At 39.5% G+C, this 26,182-nt stretch overlaps 2 protein-coding genes across 9 annotated transcripts in view; both read left to right on the forward strand.

Moving 5' to 3' along the window:
* The first annotated feature begins 275 nt into the window (after window positions 1–275).
* Window positions 276–5,789, forward strand: slc38a11 (solute carrier family 38 member 11). Of its 4 annotated transcripts, none has more exons than XM_079464887.1 (12): window positions 276–903; window positions 979–1,093; window positions 1,549–1,623; window positions 1,744–1,878; window positions 1,973–2,038; window positions 2,382–2,488; window positions 3,313–3,392; window positions 3,881–3,951; window positions 4,038–4,199; window positions 4,440–4,552; window positions 4,787–4,918; window positions 5,337–5,789. In XM_079464887.1, the coding sequence occupies exons 1-12, from the start codon at window positions 877–879 to the stop codon at window positions 5,625–5,627; spliced, it is 1,374 nt and encodes a 457-aa protein (XP_079321013.1). In that variant the 5' UTR covers window positions 276–876; the 3' UTR covers window positions 5,628–5,789. The 4 variants fall into 4 exon arrangements, with proteins under 4 accessions (XP_079321013.1, XP_079321014.1, XP_079321015.1 ...); XM_079464888.1 differs by having other exon boundaries at window positions 5,394–5,736; XM_079464889.1 differs by lacking the exon at window positions 4,440–4,552 and having other exon boundaries at window positions 4,812–4,918; window positions 5,337–5,736.
* Window positions 5,790–6,603: 814 nt separating this feature from the next.
* Window positions 6,604–26,182, forward strand: part of cobll1b (cordon-bleu WH2 repeat protein-like 1b) — a 41,528-nt gene continuing 21,949 nt past the window's right edge. The window contains exons 1-2 of one of the 5 annotated variants that reach the window (XM_079464063.1): window positions 6,604–6,774; window positions 7,440–7,493. In XM_079464063.1, the coding sequence (XP_079320189.1) occupies window positions 6,734–6,774; window positions 7,440–7,493 (95 nt within the window). In that variant the 5' untranslated portion in view covers window positions 6,604–6,733. Of the gene's footprint in view, window positions 6,775–7,223; window positions 7,494–22,996; window positions 23,064–26,182 lie in introns of those variants that run through there. The other 4 variants (XR_013787122.1, XM_079464064.1, XR_013787123.1 and 1 more) reach the window with 4 other exon arrangements.

Raw genomic sequence — 26,182 nt, forward strand, 5'->3', positions numbered from 1 at the left:
GGCGCAAGGTAATTTCCAGAAAAGACACGGCTGAGGACCACGCCATGGAAACATGTACAACGAACAAGCACAAAACAATAGACAAGAGGGCATTATATAGGGAGACTAACAAAGGAGATAACGATGGGCAGGTGTGGGTAATGAGACACAGGAGGAAAGCTATACTAGGAACGAGAGGGGTGGGGCCAAATGACGAGACTGGAGAGAACGCATATTATGTCCTGATTGACAATATGTTTCTCTCCACATAAAACACGTGGGTCTGTCATGATTCTGCCCCTAGACCAGAAAATCAAGACAAGAGGAGGCAGAATCATGACATCCATCTGTCTGGCCCAGGTCCTCAGATCAGACGAAATAAATGAAAAGTCACATACCATTCATGTTCACGAATGCATTTGGAAGACATTATTCCACCAATTGAGCTACAGGAACCTGTCTGAGCGGTTTAAACTGCGTTATAGACTGAGGATTTAAATGTTAATGGGTTTGGGTAAGCATTTGAGCTACAGGAACCCATTCATGAAACTTCAAACTTTCATACAAATTTAAATCATAGGTCTATAAATTGGTCGGTCAGTTTAAACCGCAGTTTACGTTCTCCTAAGGGATCATGCACTTAAATAAATGATTTTCCAATGTTATCCAGAAAATGTGAGACTGTGGAGTATTAGGCCTGTTATACGGTTTGATGTGTCAAAGGAGATTATTTTCTCAAAAGCAAAATAACAAATACATTCAACGGTTAAGTGGAACAAGGGGCGTATTATCATATTAAGGGGGCGGAATGAATGAAGTGAAGCGAGTTTTTCACTGCTGTTTGAGTCAGTGACACGCAAGAACATTCATGTAGGAAAACACAGACGGATTGTTTCAATGGAAAACCAAGAAAGTGAGAAACAGGTGAGTTTGTACATGATCTGCAATTGACTAAATATAGTTTTAAACCTGGTTCTAATGTGATTTTGGTCGTTTCAGACAGATCATGACCGAGATAGTTTGTTGCAAAAGGACACGGATAGAGGTGGAAGCAGCTCGACGTCCTCAGCCTCTTTTAATTTCATAAACTCGATCATCGGATCAGGAATTATTGGTAAAGCTTTGTTGTACTAAACAGGGATAATGCATAAACGCATTAACAGTTTTGTGGCTCTAGTCATTTAACATGAGCCAGAATATATTCATAGCAGTTTCAACAAAATATGTACATGCACAATAGAAAGCACATTCTTCTTCTAAAGAGCATTTATGTTTGAACTTTAGTTACTAGATTCCCATTAATCCAGTTTGTGTGGATTTCAGTAGGTCAAAAAAGACGTGAGAACTGGTTAAGCTTTTACACGCTAAAGAATCACATGACTGCACAGCAGCCAGTTCATTCACATGATGCTCAGGGTAAAAAACTACACTCACAGATATGTTTACAGTCCTGTGATGTATCTTTAGGGTAGAGAAAAGGCGTTAACTCTTTAGTTAGGAGTTCATTTTTATATTTACGTGAATCATCATCTTTCTTATTAATCTCTGACGTATTTTTTGTTCGACCAGGTTTGCCGTACTCCATGAGTCAGGCGGGTCTCCCAATGGGGCTTCTGTTGCTCATTCTGGTTGCCTTCATCACAGGTACAATGTGCAGCATGCATGCTTCATTCAGTCCTGTCCGTCAGATGTCTTGCATTCATGTGATAAAAGTTTGTAACGCTGTTGAAACACGTTGACATGTCGTCGTATACTGTATTGCAGATTACTCCATCATCCTGTTGATTCGAGGAGGAAATCTGTCGGGAACTCAGAGTTATCAGACTCTGGTGCAAAGCACTTTTGGGTTGACGGGATATTTGATTCTATCTGGTCTGCAGTTCATGTATCCATTTATTGGTGATCACAATTTACAACATTTTCCGAACTTATCTGACTTGTATTTACGCTCAAAGGTTCATAAAGAAAATAAACTTCTGTTTCCCACATAAAGCCATGATCAGCTACAACATCATAACCGGCGATACACTGACCAAAGTGTTTATGAGAATCCAAGGAGGTGAGCTGTTATATTTGCATTGTGCTTTTTTTTTACATAGTCTACATTTCTTGTACTGTTTTTGTCTCATTTAATTATTATTTTGTAAAGCGTGAATGAAATCTTTTTTAAGTTAAAAACTTGAAAAGGTATATACATACTAAAATACTCAACTAGATTGAAACTTAGATTTGTGCTTACGTTTCTAGCGGGGTGAGAAATAAACACTAAATTCAAAAACGGTTATCTAAATACAAGACTTAATGTCTTACATACATTTCAAGCTTGATCAAAATGTAGCTAGAAAACCAGAATACAACAGACACTCATCTTAAGCACTTTGATGTGTTGTTTGTTTGTGCAGTTGGACCTGGAAACATTCTGACAAACAGACATTTTGTAATTCTGCTGTCCACAATTCTATTCACAACCCCTCTGTCTCTTTATAGAGATATAGCAAAGCTCGGAAAGGTAAAGTATTGCAAACAATTCTCTATTTACGGATGTATATAAATATATTTATTTTAAAACAATGTGTTATTTGTCGAATAGATGTTCCAAAAAGTCTGTACTTATAATGTGTCCCAAATGTTATTTGATGTCATCATGCGCTTCTTTTCTATGACAGCTCATGGTGACTGTATGATAGACAACATAGTGGCTGTCAATTTCCAACAGACCAGAAACTAGAATAAAAGTTTGTGTTTACACAATATATGGTTGTGTACTGTGCATATTCATTTTTTAATTTATAGAAACATACATATGTTCAAGAAAAGAAAAAAGTTCAAAATTAACAATTTGAAATTATTGGTAAATGTCTAAATATGTTTACATACATGCGTATATGTATATGCGTTTAAAAATACAAATTGATTATGCATAGTGACAGTACACGGACATATTATGTAAATACACACTTTTATTCTGGAAGCGATTAATCATATTCATTGTTTGACACTCCTATCAGAAGCCATACAAAACATCAATGTAGTGCACAAAGTTTATTGCAACTAAAATCCAAGTTTGTTGTTCATCAGTGATGTCAAACTTGACTTTTATTGTATGTCAATACAATAAATACTGTTCCTATATGAAGATAGAAACTGGGTTTGTTATGAAATGAGGGTGAAGAAATGAGACGTAAGTTGTGTTCCTTTTATCTGGAAGATGACTGAGCGCTCTCTCTCTCTCTTCTCTCTCTCTCTCTCTCTCTCTCTCTCTCTCTCTCTCTCTCTCTCTCTCTCTCTCTCTCTCTCACTCTCACTCTCTCTCTCTCTCTTTCTTTGTTCCAGGTGTCTTTATTATCCATTATTTTGACTGTTGCGATCCTCATCACAGTTATCGTGAAAGCAGCCACACTAGGACCACAGATGTACGGAAACTCTCTCTCTCTCTCTCTCTCTCTCTCTCTCTCTCTCTCTCTCTCTCTCTCTCTCTCTCTCTCTCTCTCTCTCTCTCTCTCTCTCTCTCTCTCTCTCTCTCTCTCTCTCTCCTGTGTTCATTCATACATAATGTCCACCATATGCTTGTATTTACTGACGGCAGCTCAGGCTAATATTTACCCCTGTAAATGCAGATTTCTGAGAAGTGACCCCTATGAGCTCCTGGTATGGATTTCCATCAGAGGCTTTGTTTAGTGAGCACATCCGTGGCATGTTGCAATGAGACACAACATAACGTTTTTATATTTATACAAATCTATAATTTCCTAACTTGTGAAGACCATTTATTGAAATTAGGCCACTAAATGGTGTTACTTGCATACGTTATAGAATGCATTTAAACACACATTGCCCATGCTATCTGAAATATGAAATGTCCTCTTCAGATTTTCTGATTTACTGTATATTTTGTTCACAGACCTCCGTCAGATGATGCGTGGGTGTTTGCTCGCTGGAATGTCATTCAGGCAGTCGCTGTCATGTCTTTTGGTAGGATTCTATTTGAAATTGTCATGTTTTTATTTCAGTATGGTCAGATTTTTGTTGTCTCAACATTACCGTGGCATCTTTTACAGCCTTTATCTGCCATCACAACAGCTTCATGATCTACGGGTCACTGCAGCAGCCCACGTTGAGTAACTGGTCTCTGGTCACGCATGTGTCCGTGGGTTCAGCTGTCGTGGTCAGCGCTGTTTTTGCGGCTGCAGGTTATGCAACTTTTACTGGCTACACGCAAGGTACACCCAGTTCTCGGATCAGACTTCCCATTGCAATCAATGGGAATGACTTTTCCAGCCATTTATGATAATATGAGTTTTTTTAAATCATATTATAGAGATTGCATGTTGTAATGTACTTCCATTACTTTTCTACATCAGGCAGTCACTATTTTTAAACGTACTATTTAGAAATGTGTAAGAAACACTTAAACTATTCATGGCAGTCCTGTTTTGCTTTTCCTCCTTTTGTTTCCTGAGGTGATATATTTGAGAATTACTGCAAGAATGATAACTTGGCCACATTCGGTCGATTGTGTTATGGTGTCAGTATAATCACCACGTTCCCTCTGGAGTGCTTTGTTACGCGTGAGGTATGACTTCATTTTTCGTCCCTGCAATAGTGCAGACCATATTGGAGGCTTTCATATAAAAGATACTTAAAAACTTGAAAAATTAAACCTCTTTAGCTCTCCTTTACTGTTCATTTAATGACTGGAAATGTTTGAGGGCTTTTTAAAGAGCGACAGATGTGTTTGTTCTTGTATTTTATCTTTCTGGTAAACCACCAGCTGTTTGAGACTTGATGGTTTTCCCACTGTGTCCAGGTGGTCTCTAATATCTTTTTTAAAGGAGAACTCGGTAACACAGCCCACGTCATTGTCACCATGGTGATCATATCGGCAACGACTGCCATATCCCTCTTTTATGACTGTCTGGGTATCGTACTGGAAGTAAACGTGAGTTTTCCTGTCAAACCATCAGCAAAAGAACAGTTAGCCGTTAGCAAGAAAAAGTTCACCTCCATTTTTATCAAGATGGAAAGTGCGATTTTCATGGCACAAAAAGTTCAAAACAGATTCATGATTTTTGGAAAATATCTAAACTGAGCTCTCGTAAAACTTGAGAATGCTGTCATTGTCTAATAAATGTCTCGTTTGTTTAATCACGTGTAAAAGCTGTATCGTGTGCCTTGAGACCTTCCTGAGGAGATCCTATAAAGGTTCTTTGTTGGCCAGCATGTTTCCATAAAGTGTTCCTTTTAACACAAAAGGTTAACGTTTAACTGATTGCTCTTCTATAGCATTACGGTGAAGAAGAGTATTTAGATGCAATTTATTATTATGATTGGATTATTGTGTTGTTTCTGTTTTTCAGGGAGTCCTGAGCGCCACACCTCTCATCTTCATCTTTCCCTCTGCCTGTTTTCTGAAGCTTTCAAATGAACGCTGGTTTCGTGGGGAAAACCTCATTCCGAGCATCATCCTGGTGGCAGGTGTCTGCGTCATGATTATCGGTATCATCATGATGGTGCTCTTCCCTCAAGACTGTTCACACGGAGCTGATATGTTCTACTGCACCGTCTCCAACACCTCTGTTCTAAGCACCACCAGCACTTTCTTACAGATTACAAACGCTACACAGAATATCAGTCTGTTAAAGATTTGATATCGTAAGACCTTTTTATATACTGTTTTTAAGATACATTTGTTACGGCTTTAATTGCTGTACCATTTAATTGGTTTATTAAATAAATCATATCGCTGCAGTCCTTCTGAAACCTTGTATCTCCATTTGTTTAAAAGTAAAATTATTATTATTAGTCACCCTTAATGTTTGTCTGGGTTTTGCAAATATCTAACTCAATTAAAATTATAAAGTGCTTGTCAACTTTGACAAAATACAAATAGCTTTTAGAGGTAGTGTAGTTGGAAAACGTGTGCTTAAGGTAAATGGAATGCACCTGTAATTTCACAAGTAACATTTAATTTGTAGAAAGAATGTATAGATGTAAATAGGTCCGGCATGGGAATCAGGTGCTCTAGCAAGGATGCTCACTCACTAGGTGTCTTACGTATAACACATATTTCAAAGCAAGCATGAGTTTGCTTTTAGGACAGAAGTGAACACCAGTGCGTTGTGGAAACTGCTAAATAATTCAGATTCTGGCTCAACCTGAAAATCACAGGTTAAGATCCCAGAGAACACAGGTACAGATAAATGTTATGATTAATTGCACCTTTAGTCAAATTGGATCAAATGTCACGTGGATACTGTAAACTAAATGGATTGCATAATGCACATGAACACTTACAACTCTAGATGTCACTGTATTGCTAGAAATGTTACCCATTACTTAACCTCGTGAATTCCTAATGAACTTTACTTCTTAATATCAATGATATATCCTAATGATATTTTATATGCAATTTGCAATGTAAACAAACAAACTGTAAAGCGCATGCTTCAGGTGGGATTCTGCACATTCACTGCTCTATTGTGACTTTTGGGGGCGACATGCAAATTCACATCCCACCGTCTTACTAGAGTGTGAATATGAAGATGGGAGGACCGTGAATGACCGTATGAGTCTCTTTCTTTCTTCAATGGGAACAGAGAGCTTCTGTTGACTGGGGCAGGACTTCGGAAAATATGGTGGGAGTTACAGAATTGTAAGGGTGTAACGGGACAGAACCAGCTTTAGAGAGACCTGAGTGTTTATTCAGCGCGCGTCATGACCTGAAGATGATGAGTCTGATATTGTAGCAGCACTGATGAAGGTGGACCGCAGCGCGCAGCATCGAGGCCGATCAAGGTCAGTTCATACCGTGACTTTATTATTACGTTTTATTATCATCACAATGTTGGTCCTTGTCAGATATCGACACGTCGTGTTCGAGGTTGATCGGGATTCGAACCCACGACGCGTCGAGGCGGGATTCGCTCTGTTTTCAAAATAGTCAACAAACGCAGAAGTTAAACGAAAACGTTTTTATTAAACTTTGTATTTATGTCACATACGACACCAAACTAGCGAGGACTCTCCGTTTGTCCTTATGAAAGTTAACAGATAAAAATGCAGTTGCCATGGTTTTGGGGGATTGATTAGTTTTACTACATATGGCAAACTATGATCACTGTGTGACAATGTTAATTCGTGGTGTCTATTACAAATGCTACATGGTTGCTGTAGTAAGTTGGTAAGTGTGGGGTTGGTGTAGTTTTAATATACCGTAACAAATAGTTGTTTTGATGCGCCCATAGATGAAAGCGCATGACGCCCATGTCGCACGGGGTGAAATGTGATTTGGTAACAGAGATGAAAGATCCTCCTCCCCGGGAAAACACCTCCACGCAACCGTGCGCGTCGTTGGAGCCGCAGGCAACGCAACGCAACGAAGAGTCGACGAACTTACCGATCTAGTTTTTTTACTTCTCGGGCTGTAAATGAATGACTGCGGTTTGCTTTCTGTCTCACAGTGCCGTGACTCTCACAGCCGCTGCTGGGATGGATGGAGACGCGCGCAACAGAAGGTAAATATTGACAGATTTACTCATCCGCGCTGGGTTTGTATGTTTGGTGTAACTGTAGTTGGGCTGTTGTTCGTGTACCTGTTTTAACTTTGTAACCTGTAGTTTAAGAAAGTCTTCCTTTGGAAAGCGCGTGAGGAGACGTTTCCTATAACTGGATTATTGTCAGAATGGAGCGAGCATATGAATATGTAAATAGAGAGAAAGTGTGGCATTGCGTGTCGTATTGAATCGTAGCTTTTAATTATTTGGGGAGAAACAACCCGATGTGAATTCAGACGAGAACGCGCGCGTTGTTTGCTAATCTTTACTGACGTTTGTGCTGCTGTTTTCCCACGAAATGACGCTACTTCCGGGAGGATGTTAATATACAGGAACTGTCTTATGTTAGTTATTTATTCAAGACTATGGCTGCGTGCACATACCTCACTTGCGGTCGTCGCACTTGACCACTTGACTACTTTCATGACGTATTTCCGGTTTTTGGCCAAGTGTTCTAGCGGTCCTGAAGATCCCAAAGTGAGGATGTAGTATTTCTAACCCAATGGGACACACTTAACAAGGGCAAACATGTAACGTTAATTAATGTGGTGTTTCTTTTTATGTCATTGTACAAAATACACAACTCTGGAGTGTTCACCAATAAAATGTGCAACTAAGTTTAACTAAGAAATTATATGTGACAACTCATTATATAGTCAAGTCATGTCAGATTTATTTTTATATAGCTTTATTTGTATTGTATCAAAGCTAAATGCTAAAGAAAAACACATGTTAGCCAAACAGATGGATGTAAGCTTAGAAAGTTGTTGTGTAACTTGGAAAGCTTTCCGCAACATCTCGCATCGCGAGACCCTGGGAAAAAGTCTCATGATATATCGTGAACGTGATGCATGATGGGATACACTTAGCCCTGAATACCGCTTGGAAGCGGTTTTCAAGATTGTGTGATGTGCGTTAAGGGCACTGCAGCGTTTTTAAGACATTGGACAGACGTATGTTCTTACTTCCGTCGTATGCATGCACTCTCAAGTGGCCAAGAACGCAAGTGGCCAAGAACGCAAGTGGCCAAGAACGCAAGTGGCCAAGAACGCAAGTGGCCAAGAACGCAAGTGGCCAAGAACGCAAGTGGCGGTGTTTGGACTCAGCCTAACTGTGCGTTCACACCACCGCCCTCGAGAGCGTCAAAGTGCCCGGAAGTCATTCATTTTCAATGTGAGCGAGCAGCGGCCGTCGAGGCCGTTGAGGAGAGTTTAAATCAGGTCACCTTTATGGTAATGAGCTATGACGCCCTTAGGCTGCAACCAATAGGAACCAATCGAGAGGATTCCAGAGAAGGCAGTCCTGTACACTTTGGTTTACTTCAGGGCGTCCACCAATCTTTCTACAGCATTGTTGGCAGGGCGACCAGAGAGATTGTTTTGACGCTCTCAACAGGGGCGGTGTGAAAGCACAGTAACGGGATGGAACGTGAGGGCTTATGACAATAAGGCACTAGAAACATAGACAGCTTTGGCTGTTGCTAAGATGTGTCAACGTGTCCGCCATATTGGAAAGGGCAAAACTGCTCTACAAACTCACACAAGCTCAATAACTTACATTTCTAAAGTGATTTCAATGCTTGACAATGCTGAGTTTTCGTTTTCTTCTTTTGTTACTATGAATTAGTTACTTGACACAGAGTGTTTGTATACACCATAGACTATGGGATATGCACTATTGTAACTTATTAAGAAATGTACACATTTTGGTGTTTTGTATCAAGAAAACTTTACTGTACTAAGCCTGTCCCATATGACAGCGACATACGATTAAATGGTCAATGCAGTGTTTGTGTACGTCTATGGCACTGTGTTTATTGTAGATGAGTGAGTCTGATAGGAAATTGAATGAAAGGTCATAATGTAAATGGGAGGTGGTTGGTGATGGATCATCTGGTGACACCTTTGTGTTTATATATAGTGGCGAAGTCCTGGGAAGAAAGAGCGGGTCTTACTTTGGTTTTTTAACCACCACATTTTTGGGCTGCAAAGGAAAGAGCTATTGATGGATATTGTGAGTTTTGGAATTAAAAGGTATTTTGTATAATTTAAGTTAGTTTAATGTGTTGGCAGAAATTCCTTGCAGACTGGGCATTTAAAAGGTTCCTTCAAGATTCTGTTGGCATTGACTGTACTCGCCTCTTTTCTTCTTTTAGAACACAAGAAATTATTTTCAAGAATTTTAAAGCTGATCATTTTTCCATACTATGGAAGTGAAGTTGTCGATCATCAACTTTTGTGTTCCACAAAATAAAGAAAGTTAAACAGTAAATGACCACAGAAGTTTTGTCTCTTTAAGAGCGTGTATGTGTCTAACCATAGTTCTGCTGTCCCGGATGTGTGTTTGTTTATGAGACAGCGTGGCTGTAATTAAAGTCCCTGTTGTTGCAGGCATTGCCTCGACCTTTGACATTAATGCATTTCCTGCTTGCAGAGCTGAGAAACGCTCTCGGACACATGTGGAGGTCATGGGAAATGAACTTTTGGGAGGAGAGAAATCTCTAGAAAACGCTCTTGGTTCATTTCTTTGCTGAGGAAATGAGCATGTAATTGCATTCAAAACTACTACTGTACAGATCTCAGAAGAAACACATCATATGGCTTTCATTTCCCTTTAGATATGACTGAAGATACATATCTACTAGACTATTATGTTGTGCTTCATTTGATCTTCGAGCCTTATCTTGTGTTAAAATCTATAGCTGCGGTGCTACGGGTTCACAATGACAAGACTCTACGCAGAAATGAAAAGACGTTTCACATATACGAACCAGACATTTGTCCTTGGATACCACATGAGACCAATTATCCATCTATATAATGAGCGATGGGATCTGGAATCCTGTGTTCACATTAGAGTCAAATATGATCTTTATTAACATACTTTGGACTTCAGGACTTTGGAAATTTGTGCTCAATGGCTTCAGATTTAGATGATGTCAGCTCTGAATGTTCCAATAGCTGGAAGGATTTTCTATGAAATCTGAGATATTTTCCAGCACGTTCTCATCGCTGTTTTTCCTGCTGTTATCGTTTCTCTTACGCACATACATTTTCTCTCCCGTTGGGAATGAGCGCATCTCCCCGTTATTGGGATTTTCAACAGAAATGATTGGAAGAAATTGAGACAGTAGTTGTGTTATTTGGAAGCTGGATTTTGGTTTTGTCTAGCACGGACCTGTAGACCTTCTGTGTGGTGAAACTCTTTTTGGAAATTGCACACACAGTATTTTCTAAAGTTGCCTAATTTATCTGCACACTTGGTTCAAACATGAGTCTGTTTCCACACGCCGGTTTCTCGTCGTATCATTTGTTTGTGAACAGCATTACATTTATGCATTTGGTAGATACTTCTATCCATACAGTTCTTGTTACCAGTGTGTGTGTTCACTGGGGATTTGAACCCATGACATGTGTGTTGAACCCATGACCTGTGTGTTGCTAACGCTATGTTCTGCAAGTTTAGCTACAGGAAGTCCTCGATTTACGCATTTTACCAGACTACCTAAATTTGTAGATTTCTTCCCCCAGATCCGTAAAAAATACACAAAACGCCTGGCGATTCGCTCTAGGCCTGCCATCACCTCACTGTAGATTTCCCCGCATACTCATCTTCAGCAAGCTCAGATTTGCACAAAAAAGACAAATGAGAGGAATTTCAGCTTCATCTGAACTCTCTAAGCGGCAAATATGAATGCAAGATGTGAAACTTCACAGGTTTTGGCAGGACTGTGCCGTGCGCTGCTGCAGTTTGGCTTCTTTCGCTCTTGACATCTGTTCTTGGAATTCGGAGCTGGACGGACATTTAGTTGTGTGAGTAGCTGTCAGATCATTTACTCACTTATGATGTAATGTAAAGTGATCTTTGACCATTTCCAAACGATCAGCACGGACCCCTAGGGCCCTATGAAATCCATTTGATTTTATCCCATATACCGTTTCAATATTTCACTGCAGCAGCACAGAACAGGAGTCACGTGACGTTAGGTGAGCGGCGAGACTCGCCAGCAGTCTCTACTGTGAGACGCAACAGGACAATAACGGATGAGAACTTTTATTGGTTTTATTTCTGACATTTTGCTAGCACGAATAGGACCAAAAGTGCAGAGTCAATAGCGCGTCGGAGAATAGCGCCTAAGAAGGTTAATGTTGTTTCACGGAATGATGTGATAATAGTATACTGTAGTATAATATAAGTATTGTATAGTATACCGAAGTATTTTTTCAATGTGGTCAAATATATTATTATTCTATATTGTATAGTAAAGTACGGAAGACACGGAATCCAGAAACATGTGAACAGAAAAAAACTGAATTAGGGAAAGAATAAAACAGGTTTCTTATTGTTGTTGTGTCATCCCTCATATTGCAAGCCATATTTCTCTGGCTCCACATTTGGGATGCTTTTCATGAACTGGCCCCCATGACAAACTAACTTAATTGTCCTGCTTTAATCCATACAGTATATATATGTATATATGTTATTAAACCATTTTTAAAGTTCATTTTATTTTTTATTTTGTAATAAATTAATATTTTTAAAACATATGTAAAATATGATTTAATAATAGTAAATAATATTCTCTGTGGTCGAATTATAGTAAAATGTGGGTGTGTCAAAACCTATTCAAGTTTACCAGACTTTTATTTTCAAGGGTCGCAGCAAAGCGTGTTTCATAGTAGATTCAATGCAGTTGAAAGCACCACGGGGCATTACACGTACTGTACATGCAACCCAACTACTTAGACACGCAAAACAAGCAGATTATGTAAACCGCATCTGAGCAATTCTAACGTTATTTATTGCACGATTAGCATGTTGTTTACTGTGCAGCGCTGAGTCCTGGTTAAGATGTAATATATTTACCAGATTCCGTGTCATTCGGTGTTATACAGCAAATTAAGTTTTTATGTCTGGATTCTGCAATTCCGTCTGCGTTTTCCGCATTGTGGAAAATATAGGGCCCCCCAATAAGGGCCAGGGCTTCAAGAGACGGCGTTACTTCAGGGATTATGGCATTTGAGAATTATTGTAGATTTGTTCCTTGTTTCTCACACTCTGCTTTCTCTCTTCATACACACACAGCTGTGGCCTTAAATGTAGTGTTGAAAGCCAAAGAATTACACTATTGGTGTGATAAAGTTTTTCAAAGCTGAAAGATGGTTGTTCAGTAAACGCAGAGATAATGTGACTATGTTTATTATTTCTTGTGATGACATATGGTGCCTTAATATGCTGCCTGTGTAGGCAGCTCACTAGATTTTGGTACGGAGCTAGTGTCTGTTGATGCCATAGATCTTCAGCACATACCATAAGTCATGACTCCTCCGCATACCACACGCACAAGCTCTCTCGACAGCTGTATTCAACAGAATACTTTCATTAGAAGAGTGTTTCTGTGCGACACGAGAGCTGATCTCTCCTGCCTCCCCTGTTTGAAGAAAACAAGGCCTTTATTTTTGCATGTTGTGCTTCTCAGCTCTGAAAGAGAGTTAGTGGCAGAACTCCAGAGAACGCCGGAGAATGAGGCTGGCTTTGTTTGGTTGTCGGTCGTGCAGGCAGTGACCGTAAACAGCTTTGAATACAGCAGAGAACAACATGCACCAGATTGATGAGTTTGGGGTGAATGGGTTGATGTGTTTGGGGTAGGTGGGGTAGGTTGACTCTTCCAGTGGGCAGATACGGTGAGCTAAACCGCATTCCACAATATGATGCGTGTCGAGTTCCTCCAGTGTGATGCGTTTGTTGGCAGGATTTTAGTATGCTGTCAGTGTTGTGTTTACGCTTACTGTACAGAAGACACCCATGAGCACTTGAAGACGGGCTTTACGTGATGAGTTTGCGAACCGACAGTGTTTATATTTATATTATTTATTTAATGCTCATTATCGATTTTCTAAAAGTAAAAAAATGTAAGAGCTGAGATTTTAGCAGAAATACGTCATTGCTCCGTGTGCATATACGCCGTTTGAAACAACAACAGCGTGTTTGTATAAACAGAATTGTTAATATGAGCTAGGCTCTTTCAAGACACCATGAATACAGTGCTGTCATTGTCTAATAAAAACGAATTTTAAATTTGAAAAACATGTTGAGAGACCCCCGCGGTCTGTTCAGTGGCGTGCTGTTTTCTAACACAAGACTGCGTCTTTGTGGATGACTTCATGCGTACGCTCACTGACAACCTCCACAATCACAGCAGTCCTAGATTCACCTCATAAAACCACACTGAACCTGCTGTGGGAACTGAAAGGACCCATAGTTTTCATGAAGAAATGCTCCTTCACAGACCTTTCCACCTTCATGTTTTGTGTTTTCATGAACACACTCCAAAGCCACAAATCCATCTGACTGCATTAGTGAAACCTCACACACAAATCCTTTTCAGCCATGCGGTTCTGCTCATATATTGTGGAGGTGATGGATGCATGACTTTATTTGTTAAGTGAGGTTTGAGGATTAATTTGATTGGTTGGTCCGTGATTCGACGTAGCCGGATTAAATGTTTTTAACAATTTGCAGTTAAACATTTGGTTGTATGGTGTCACGGAATCAAAGTATTTGGTGGTTGGCTTGATGTTTGCCAAAGCATTACAATTTTAACAGACCTTTTTGACTTGGCCCAGTATACAACCACCCAGAGCATCCTAGCAACTCCCTAGCAACCACTTGGAGCAGAAGTGCCATCACCTAGCAACATCCTCCTGGCAATCATAGTATCCCATCATTTGGACTACTTTTTTTTAAGATCGAAAGATCATTTTAATATGATATCATGGTATTTTGTTTTGTTCGGCACATGAAAATCCAGATTTTCCTCTCGTTGTAATTTTTCTATGAAACTTGAAACGTGTAAACGTCCATCTGTCGTATCGATTATGAATCAAAGTTATTCCGTTTCAAACAGTTGAGCTGGACGACACACACAGTACTGGACTTCTGCTGTCAAACATGTTTGTCTTGATGTTTCTGACTGGGTGGTTTTCATTTCATTTCATTACGGCATTGCTGTGATGTGAACACATACAATTTTGTCAAATCGTTTTCCCCCTGATGTCATTTTAACTGAAGCGTACACAACAGCTGTCAAATTAGGTTTGGATGTCAAGACATCTTTTAATACTTAAATATTAATATTTTCTTTAAAACCTTAAAAAAGGTTTTGTTCCTTTGAATCTGTGTTTACATGCGTACAAGTTAAGTCACTTGTCTATTCTTTAGTATATGTATTTCTTTATTTCAATTTCTTCAGAACTCACCATAGAATGACACAAATGTAACTGGGAATTATATTGTGACACAAATAAAACTCCAATAAATCAAAACTTACATTTTATTATTTTCAGTGGTTACCTTTTATCTAGAATTATAGAGACGCTTTTTATTATATCAAGCAGCATCTTGAGGCCTCGCCATTAAATGCTTTTTAAACAGTTTTACAGCTCACATCTTATTGGATGTTTTCCTACTTATTCGGCCCAAGTCATAATATTAAAAACATTTTAAAAACAAATAAGATAAAAAATATATTATGTTATCAATGGAGCTGTAGTGTGTATTTATACATATAGACACAAGCCCTCGATATGTTCCACTCCGACTTCCTGTTTAAACAGGAAGTGTCAACACGATACAGTCAAAGTAGAGGCTTTGGTGAGATGTTTTAGGTTGATAAAAAAATGACCAAGACTCAGTAGAGGGAGCCACACAGACATACTTGCATGTTATAAATATCGTACTAGAATTATACGGATGGCACAAACACAATAGTGAATGCATTAGCAGCACACTGAAGCAGATATAAAGATTCTGAAGTCCAGAAGCGTCTGGCGACTTTCGGATGCTACTGTGTGTGGAGAGAAAACTCGAGCTGGTGTATCTCTGGCAAATGTGTTGTCTGTAAACAATGTCTCGTTGTTTCTTAAGAAAGGATGTATTGTGTTAAAATACTTTCCTCTTTTGACTTTTATGTAAATGTTCTTGAGCTAATAAAGGGGAAACTCGCAAACGTTGTATACCCTGTATATTCCAACTCGGCAGGCGACACCATTAGCGGATTTGAGTTTCACTGCCGTGTAGGTAAGCTGAGCGTTTAATTCTGATGACTTATCTTGTAAATGGTACAAAACATTCCTGCGAGTGTGGGATTTGAACCGTTTCTCTTCAGCATTGCTTATCTAAATGCCTGGCAGATGTTTTGACCAGTCTGTAGAGAACAAGATTTTTAGCTGGCCTTGTCTTTCCGTATCTCTGTTTTCCGTGGTGGGAATGTCTAGGTCAGAACATGTGACCCCGAAGAGTCCTGTGGGTGAAATGGTAGAGTGAGAGTTCATCGACCAGTACAGTGACCTTCTACATGACCTTTACAGTATGGGGTCGTTCGCGGCTCACATCTGGATCGCCCATGGTGTTCTGAATTTAGTGTACTGAATCTCGATTTCTTTCCCTTGGCACTGGTCATGGGAACGCTGCTTTAGTGTGGACCATAAATGTTATACGCTTCTCTTAAACTTTCTTACCTTTCATGTCTATGTCCCATCAGCTCCCTTTTGAGAGTCTTAAGTAGTTTTCCTTAAAGGATATATTCCTTAAATAGAATATATCTTGACTTATAATGTATTGAAAATGATGATTTTCTTGGGCCTGTGTGTTTTTATTCTGCACAAAAAGTACCAATTAGCTTCCTAAAAGTAGACATCCATTCTTGACATGTCCTTACCGGGTCAATATTAAATATACCAAAGTATATTTATTTTCACAGACTTTTCTTTATATTATGTAAATAGGGATGTGGCGGTGATGACATTTTCCCACCGGTCAATAGACATGTAAAAACACCGGTAGTACTGGTGACACCAGGAGTGAGGGGTGTGCTGTGTGTGGGGTGGTCGAAGATGCGGCCGTGCACGTACATCAGGTTTGAATTAGCGGCATTTCGGGAACGGCAATTGCTTGAATCAATGATAGGTTCAACAACTTTCTTAACTACAAAAAAAGTACAATGACATTTGCTTATATTGAACACAAACCTTACAAAAGAGTAACCACTGCACACACTATGCAAAAATAAAAAGAAACAAATATTAAAAAACCTTAAAGGTTGCCTTTAACAAAATGAATAATCATGACACACATCAAGCAAAAAATAATTAAGAAACGAAACTTAAAAATCTTTATGCTAAATAAGTTGCCTATATTAAAAAAACGACTAATCACGGCACACACTGTGCAAAAAACTAATTAATAAGAAACGAATAAGAAAGGGAATACGATACAAAAATTTTTTATGTTAAATACATGGCAAAGGACTGGCTTTTAAGTTAGAACCAAAAGAAAATAATAACTTGATGCTTATATTCTACTACATGTTCATTGACAGAAAAGCCTCCGTCATCGTCTTGTCCGTGAGCTCACTTCACTCTCCTCCCGTGAGGAATAAAATCTGACTCCTGCTGCTGATCTTTGCTGCGACACTTGTTCCGCTTCAATATGATGGTGGGGTCGTGACGTAAGTGATGTAATCGGTTGGCAGGTGAATACCGTGTATCACCAGTGACATCGACTATTGCAACAAGCCTATTATGTAAGATGATAGAAAACTGTTTAGTTGATTTTTAGAGGATGTGTCACATATGGTGCACAGTTTAACACTTAGGCTTGAAATAAATGGGATGCAAAGAGAAAAGTGAATTCATGTCCCTGTGTGTTTTTCTGCTTTTCTATTTTGTCCCAGTCTCACCCCCCCTCATCACTTTCTTTCTATATCTTCCCATCCCATAATGCTTTTGGGGTAATATCCTTTCCAGACCTTTTCTAAACAGCTTGTGTTTACTGTGAGCGACCTCGCTTACCATATTACCAGCTGTGACTGCGGTTCTGTGTTTCGTCTGTCCACGGGGAATAATCCCCCCAACCTCCTGCAGTTACCCGCTCTGTCTGCCAAACACTTCTGACCAATCAGAGTCATTTCTTTGGCTCACGTCCTGCCCGTTTCGTCTGGCTGTCATTTTATCTTCATCATCTGACAGAATGGTTTTAAGTTTTGATCTTTTCTTCTTTTTGTAAAAAAGTGGGGATGTTTGCCATCAGATTCCCCGGATGAACCTTTTGTTGCTCATGGGTTGCTGTTTGTTAGCTCAGGAGACGATTGTAAGACGATTGCGACATTGAGGATTGTAAGAGAACTGTTGACGACTATAAATGTGGACGGCACCGCACAGATCTTTTGGTTTTGGGAAAAGATATTGAGTTGCTGGTCCGTTCACAATGCAAATGTGCATTTGCATTTGCAATAATGATAAATGCAAAATAATAAAGTGCATCTAGGCTCATAACTGAGGTTAAATGTCAAAAGCATGCGGTCGAATACCTTTTTTCACATAGATTTGTCTGGTAGAGAAAGAGCTACGCCAACACGAATAAAGCTTTACGTGTCCTTATCCTTGAAACCTACGCATGGTAATAGATAAAAGAAAAGCCATTATGACCCCAAACTGCATTAAATCCAGCTTCATCAGCAGAGAAGATAAACTTGATTTGTGGCAACCACGTCTGGTGAATAATTGGCTGGCAAAGCATGAAACCATCTACTATAATTCACGAGACATTTACAAACCAAACATTTATTATTCTTGCTTATCGTTGCATGGTTTTACTTCTTTGTCATATAATTACTTTTCATCTTTAAGACGAGTAGATTTGACATTTTTGTTTACTTTTGATGCTTTTGTTTCGGTTGTGGAGCAACATCTGAGAAACAAGTCAATATATCTACTACAGTATGTAATATACAAAGATATTTTAGATTTTCTTGCCCTGTGTGGTTGTACGTGGAAATTCAGCCCTAATTTCCAAACATAGCCAACATAATGCCCTCATTCACAGCCGTCACACACATTCAACATATCTGCGGAGAGGAGCTGTCAGCAGTGAGCGCTTTTACCATTCTCCCTGTTTTTATAAGGCCAAGGGAAAACTGGCAAGATCAACATCTGTATCCAGCGAGGTCTGTGGGTGCTGGAAGCGGCGAATTTAAAGCGAGAAAATCACCAAAACCCCACCTCGCAGGTCTGATGACTCTCATTGTGAAGCTAAACTGGGAACTCAAGGTCACGTCTTCCTGCCTTTCTAACGCTCACTTTGAATTCAACTTTCCCCTGCGCAAACAATGATACGCACTTCAAATAGTTGTGAATAAACTGAGTCAGAAGCGAGGTCCCATTCAGGCTTGTTCTCCTCGCCAGGAATCAGGTTTGAGCATGCAAACACTCTTTGACTTTTAGACAGTAATCTTTGAAAGCATATGACTGGAATTTGTAGGGCCTCTCCCTCCATCCACCTGATTGTTTCAGGCACTTTAACCTCTCGGAGAAAGCTACGGGTAAACATTTTATCATAAGATGTATAATCGTAGATGTTAGTCGCATTAGAGACTCGCAAGTCGTCTGTCATAGTCGGAATCTGCCAAGGAACATTACTACTTCGATTTGACTAGTAAAAGCATGGTTATGCCAGTGTTTAGATGGTCTCTATTGAGGATTAGGGCATGTCACACGACTGCTCTCAAGTTATTTATTCGTTTGCTAGATGCTCAGCCTTTCACGGCCACAACAGAATGTTTACGTACTATTTTGTCCTCTTTAGTTTATGCACGGTTAAACACTAAATTGAGTTTCAATAGTTTAGTTTTTCGCCTCAACCGATTAAACCCTGTAAATTAGTGACTATTCGTTTTGTATTTTCTGTCCTTCATGACGCAGTCAGACTTGTTCCTATTAAAGCACAGTTGGAACCCGGGAACTGACAGCTGGGCTGAAGCAGAACTGTTTGGATGCACCGGTTTATCTCATTAAGTCAAATCTGGAGTTTTAGCAAAACAATCTGTTTCTTCCTACGCAGCGGTCTGGTTCAGCGCCTCCGCAGGCTTCTGTTTGTGAACTAGTCACATGATAAAGAGAAGAACCCAGCTGACAGACGGACGCATGTGAGACACAGCTGTTCTTTGAAGGAAGATGTTTAAAAGTGTATTAGCGCACGATTGGTGAGTCAGTGTCTGTCAGGAGCGACTCTTCTCATCTAACCTGATCAAACGCATTTGTGAAGTGTGATTTAATTTGTCCGGTGTCATAACAGCATATTAAACGATTCGTTATTAAATAACTGGTTGCTGCTTGATCACATCACATGTCAAATTTATTCGGGCATTTCCCTTATTCGGTCAAACACAGAACTGCTTTCTGTTTTGCTATTTTTGACCGAATATTTTCGTTTGACGAAAATCCAGTGCATCCCTTTGGCTGTTATCATTTCATAACCTTGACTCGAGTGCGTTGATGTGATCACGTGAGGAGTTAAATGGGTCTTATGGCGCAAATGCGTGTTTTTTTGTGTCTTTTGGTATGTTATAAGTTGGCCATGCATGTATTAGATACGTAAAATTGCTCAAATTCAAGTGTCGGCGCAAAAGATGCATTCTATCTAAAAGCGAATGCTCACCCAGACCTGCCTGAAACACCCTCGTGTAACCACACCCCCACAAATCTACATCAGTTCGTGGTATGATTCCACTAACACCGCCCTAAATGTAAACGCAAGTAAGATGGACGTACCTGTCAGTACAATGGCATTGGAACCTGATGTTCCAAATATGGTAAGAAGCGTTGCGTCACACGCTTGCGGTATTCGACCAATCACCACGCACAGGTTAACTGGCCAATCATAGCACACCTCGCTTTCAGAGCGATGACCTTTGTTAAAAATCTGCACGTTTCTGAGAGGCGGAGCAAAGAGGAGAATCAAACATGTACGGTATGTGGAAAATACAGCATTTTTGAACCTTAAATCGTGTTTACACATTGCGTTTCATCTTAAACAAACCATAATATTTGTTTTAGCCGTGTCATATGACCCCTTTAAAAGCACAGATAAACATGAGATGACAGACAGCGCAGAAGAGACGTGTTGTTGTTGTTCCGCAGGTTTAATTGAACCTCTGGGTCGTGACATGCCTGAGCAAGAATGTGGAGAAATACTTTTGTTTTACTCTCTCGGGGTTGTTTGAAACAGATTTAAGGTGCGGTCACACTCGGCTTTGAGCATGTCCATTTATTTTTGAGTTTGTTGCGTGATTGGATGTGATGTCATGCTTTAAAGACCAAAAATTACACCAAAGTAAAAATTCACTTAAAAATGAATGCTGAAGTGATATTGTTGTTTTAATCTTTAATCGATTAAGATATATTTGATACTTATTTATGCTTTTCATTTTTTTATTCCTTTAGTATCTTATGCCTTGTTTTCCAGCACAAATATCTAAACATTCTTCGATCGATTTACAGATATGATGTCTTGTTTAAAGCATAGAAGCTCTCAGTCCTAAAAGACCCAAAACGGTATAAAAAAGATACTTGAATTAAGCTTGGTAAATTTTTTGAAGCTTGAATAAAAATTCGTATTGGATAAGAAGAGAATTTTTCATTAAATAAGCATTTGTATTGTGGTCAGTACAGTTCAGTGTCATTTGAATTTTAACAAAATCAAACCAAAGGAGTGACATAAAGTCATCCAACAGAAATGTGAAAGATTTTCCTAAATACATGACCAAAAACAGATCTATTTCTTAAAAGTGAATATGAACGTGTTTTCTTTGCAGTATTTGAGGTCTGAAAAAATACAGAGCGTATTTTCACCGGTTTCTCCAGTTTTTATTTTCTGCATATAAATGCAAATTGAAACAAGATTTTTATTTGAAATTTGGGAGAAATGTGGTTAATAGTTCCCAGAATTAAACTTAAATGAACATTTACCCAAACACACACCTATAAATAGTCAATTCATAACATTTGAATAATATCTGTAAATCTTTTTTGTAGGCTTTTACATTTCTGCCTTGTAAAGTTTAATATGTATGTACTGTTGCGTCGGGCCTGATAATGATGAATGATACACAGACACAGCTGAAAGTGATAAGACTTGATTACATTAGAAACACAGTCAATGCTGTTTCAACAGGTCAGTGAACAGTGAAAGATCAAGTGTTTCATGCTAAATCGAGTGATACAGGAATGTATTTCACCTCTGAGCTCTCAGTTTCAGTTTTCTACAATTTAAAGTATTTGAAGATTATAGAAAAAGCAATTGCTGTGGAGTTTTGGCTTTGTTGGTATCAACAGTTAAGTTTACACATGACTGTTTTGTTTTTATTCTACAAAAAAAGATTTTATTGTGTAAACATGTTAACTATACAAAATATAAGATTAATTGTGAATCTTGACATGGAATTAATAAATCTATTGACAGCTATTGTCTTATTTCATTAGTGCTGGAGGTTGTTTGTTTTCATATACTGTATATTTGTGCCGATACAGAGTTAACATAATTGTTTATATTATTTACAACAGTTCTTATATACTTAATATATTTAATTAAACAATTGGCAATATGACCACAATCAGCTGCCACACACACACACACACACACACACACACACACACACACACACACACGCACACCCACACTCACACACACGATACACAGACATACACACGCTCTGACGCGCACACACACACGCACACACACACGCACACACACACACACACACGCTCTGACACACACACACGCACACACGCTCTGACGCACACACGCTCTGACACACAAGTTCCGCAGACATACACACGCTCTGACACACACACACACACACACGCTCTAACACACACACACGCTCTAACACACACACACACACATGCTCTGACACACACACACACACACACACACATGCTCTGACACACACACACACACACACACATGCTCTGACACACACACACATACACACGCTCTGACACACTCACACACACACACGCTCTAACACACACACACGCTCTAACACACACACACACACATGCTCTGACACACACACACACACACACACACATGCTCTGACACACACACACACACACACACATGCTCTGACACACACACACATACACACGCTCTGACACACTCACACACACACACGCTCTAACACACACACACACACACACACATGCTCTGACACACACACACACACACACACATGCTCTGACACACACACACATACACACGCTCTGACACACTCACACACACACATGCTCTGACACACACACACACACACACACATGCTCTGACACACACACACATACACACGCACTGACACACTCACACACATACACACGCTCGGACATACACACACTCTGACACACACATACATACATGCTCTGACACACACACACGCTCGGACACACACACGCTCTGACACACACGCACACACGCTCGTACACACACATGATTCGCTGACAAGGCATGCTGGAGTGTTACGCCAGGGTGGGAGGCATAGATAGTCTCTGATGTCATTAGAAGGGGGTGTGGCATTAAGGTAGGCCTGCCACTTGGGTACAGACTTGCTCTAGTCCAGTCTTTCTCTCTCTCTCTCACTGTGTGGATTAATGGAATATGTCACATATCTAAAAAGAGGATTTTCACAGCACAGCCTAGGAGGTAAGAAAACTAATCGAAACAATCGAATCTGAATCTGTGTTTGATAAAGCCTTCTTGTGTTGTACCTGTGAGGCAGGTAACTCTACGGCACTGAATGTTGGCAGATCTGTGTTGATCTTGTTGGTGCAGGTTCATAAGTGACTCAGTTTATTCTGCCATGTTTACACTACGAGATGAAACCAGTCACACGGCGGTACGTTATGTGTTTGTTTTCATAACTCCTTCTACCTGGAAAATAAGTCATAAGTCATCGGGCAGGTGTTATCAAGAATCACACTGTGGGTGTTTGAGAGTTTGTCCGTTCAATAATAAATATGAAGTAGAATAAAGTGAATTATTCCTGCTAGTTTTCTTTTGAAGCAGCGGTCCATTGTTAAACTGGGTTCTTAAAATATCCCGGGTGGAGTCGTGCACGGAGCAGGAAGGTGTGGGATGTTGTTCAGTTCTTCTTAAAACGTAAACCCACCTTTTCCCAAAGGTTCAATTCCAGACCTGTCTAGCACACAATCCCCCTGTAGGATCTCGCTCGGCTTTGATGTGACTGTCCCAGATTCGCTCCGTATGCTTCTAAAACAATCCAGAGGCAACAGTTGACATGTTTCGGGTATTGAAATTCCGTCCACAACTGTCGCTCCCGGGAAGCCTCCTCACACGGCAGCTGCAATAATGCGAGCTGGAATGCGTGGAATTCCAGCAACACCCCCCCCAAACGTCTTCTAGATATTGTAGTTTCCCAATATGATATAGGTTAAGTTTTTCCTCCAGCTGGGACGGTTACGAGCGATTTAATAATGTGAGTGGTCGTGCTGGGTAAGTCATGTAAACATTCATTAGTGTACAGTAGCCGGCCCAACGCAAGCCACAAGACCACACGGCCTTTAATAAAGGTGATGGACAAGACACGTTACGCCTGGTTAACCGACAAAAGTCAGACAAGTCTCTGTGTTTCAGTTCTCAAAGGAAGGAAATCATTGTGTCTGTGTTTTCTCTCTCTTACTACTTCTTGTAGTTTCAGTTTAATGTTGCAAATATGTGCATTAGATCTGGGAAATATATTAATTTTGAAATAAAATGAGATTATATCAAATATAAAATTGCAGAATATTGTTAAAATGAAAGAGTAACGTGACAAAAATGGCATCAGTAGGCATTTTTGCTCACTGCTTACGTCTCATTAGTGGCACAAAACATAACTTGTCATGATCAAAATGGCAACAGTAAGTGACACCTGTGTGGAAAACGACAAAGGAGTAGATAATACATTTTTCCCCAAAAAGAATGCATCTGTCAAATGTTGATGATTTGTTTTTCAGGAAACGAATAGCAAACGAAATGCCTTCATGTGCAAGTTGTGCAAGAAGACAACCGTGACCAAATATAAATGCACAGCCATTCTGTTTCATTACATAACGCAGCATTTACATCCTTTACTCTTTGTGCTATACAACAATCTAAATGCTTGATCAAAATGATGATTTTTTTTATTAGAGAAAAAAAGGAAAATTACCTTTTGGATTGCTCTGGACTCTAGCGCAATGGCAAAAATATAGTATACTGTTATAAATAATATAAATATATTATATACTGTTAAATTTGTGAAGAGGTGAGCATTTCTAGTTTAAATCCGTGCAAAGAAAGCAACAGATCAAACACTTTACACACAGTAAGTTAGGGAAAGCATATCTAAAGATATTAATATTAACAAGATGCACCACTGCCGGTGAAATGAATGGCAAATAATGCAACTAGCGAAGGAATTTAGCCAAAGTTATGAAAGCGTTCATGTTTAATTATCGATCGGAAATATGCTGTTTAATTGTGAGGGATTTTAGAAATAAACTTCTTCCCCATTCAAGTAGATAGGACTGTGGCCTTGACGTAAATAACTGCCCAGAGGCATTGCAAACATGGCCGCCGAGCGGCACGACTTCCGTTAACGGACTCTATCGCTCTCCCTGATGTATAGATTTGTGACGATAAAAGGACTACTGGCAAGTTGATGTGCTTAAAGCTTATCTCGATGGATGTTAACAGTATTACTATATACTGTACAATAAGTGATTAAAATGAAAGGTTAAGAGTACCAGTCAATCATTTAGACACTTTTTGACTACATTTGTTTTTTGAAGTTTGAAGAAAACACTGCATCTAAATGTCAGTGGTAAGAGCATTGTGTTAACAACGCAAGGTTGTGGGTTCGATCCCAGGGGATTGCAGATACCTATGTATAAATGTATAGGATGATGCAATGTATGTCGCTTATAAAAGCGTCTGCCAAATGCCTAAATGTAAAATGTAAATGGTTTGAAAGTATGGCAGGGCACACCAAGATGAAGTTGGTTGAGAGAATGAGCAGAACGGGTCCACAAGATCAGTTGTTTTTCACAGATGTTTTGATATAACCATCAGTTTGGGGACTCGATGATCCGTTTGTTTACGACCAAAACATCTTGTACAGTAAATTGATGCGTTGATGTTTTGGCCCAGTCTTGTTTTGGAGACAGAAATTATCTGCACGTGTTGTCAGATTTCTTTTGTAAACTGCAGCAGGTGTTTGACATGAATGAGAGAGTTTGACGTGTGATCCGCACAGCTCTTCATATGATCAATTGTAGGTTTGGCTTATTAAATTATGAAAATATTCACACAGTCATTCTCTAGACGTTGAGTCACACGGTTGCTCCAGGTTTTATAAAATGACATCATGGCGTAAGGAACTGACTTGCTTTAAATTTCTGAGCCCAGATTGACTTTGTGTGTAGTCTCAACCTCAGATGTCGCATTTATGCAGTTCTGGATTGACGTCTGATGCAAAAGAAACACAAACTTCAAGAGGTTCAAGTGATGTGTGTTGTATTCTTTAAAGGCAAAGTCACAGTGATCTGTCAAGTTCTTTGCACATACATTCTGAAATGTCCGTTAACACGTTAACTGCATTACTGTGAAGTGTCTTGGTAATAAATAAATAGTAAAAACATCAGGTTTATTAGGTTACTGTCACTTTAAGAGCTAATGTTAATACACACCTAACTTCACTTATAGACGGTTTCAAGGTGACAACATAAATAAACGTTACTGCACATACGCACGTTCGTGGCCTGCCCTTAACTTCCAGTACA

Source organism: Barbatula barbatula, assembly GCF_947034865.1.
Source record: "Barbatula barbatula genome assembly, chromosome: 9".
Classification (NCBI taxonomy): domain Eukaryota; kingdom Metazoa; phylum Chordata; class Actinopteri; order Cypriniformes; family Nemacheilidae; genus Barbatula; species Barbatula barbatula.

Excerpts from the sequence above, each read along its gene's own strand:
- slc38a11 (XM_079464887.1), top strand. The coding sequence starts at position 877 with ATGGAAAACCAAGAAAGTGAGAAACAG. Across the intron at positions 3,393-3,880 it reads GCCACACTAGGACCACAGAT|ACCTCCGTCAGATGATGCGT; the intron begins GTACGGAAACTC and ends TTTTGTTCACAG. Across the intron at positions 4,919-5,336 it reads GTATCGTACTGGAAGTAAAC|GGAGTCCTGAGCGCCACACC; the intron begins GTGAGTTTTCCT and ends TCTGTTTTTCAG.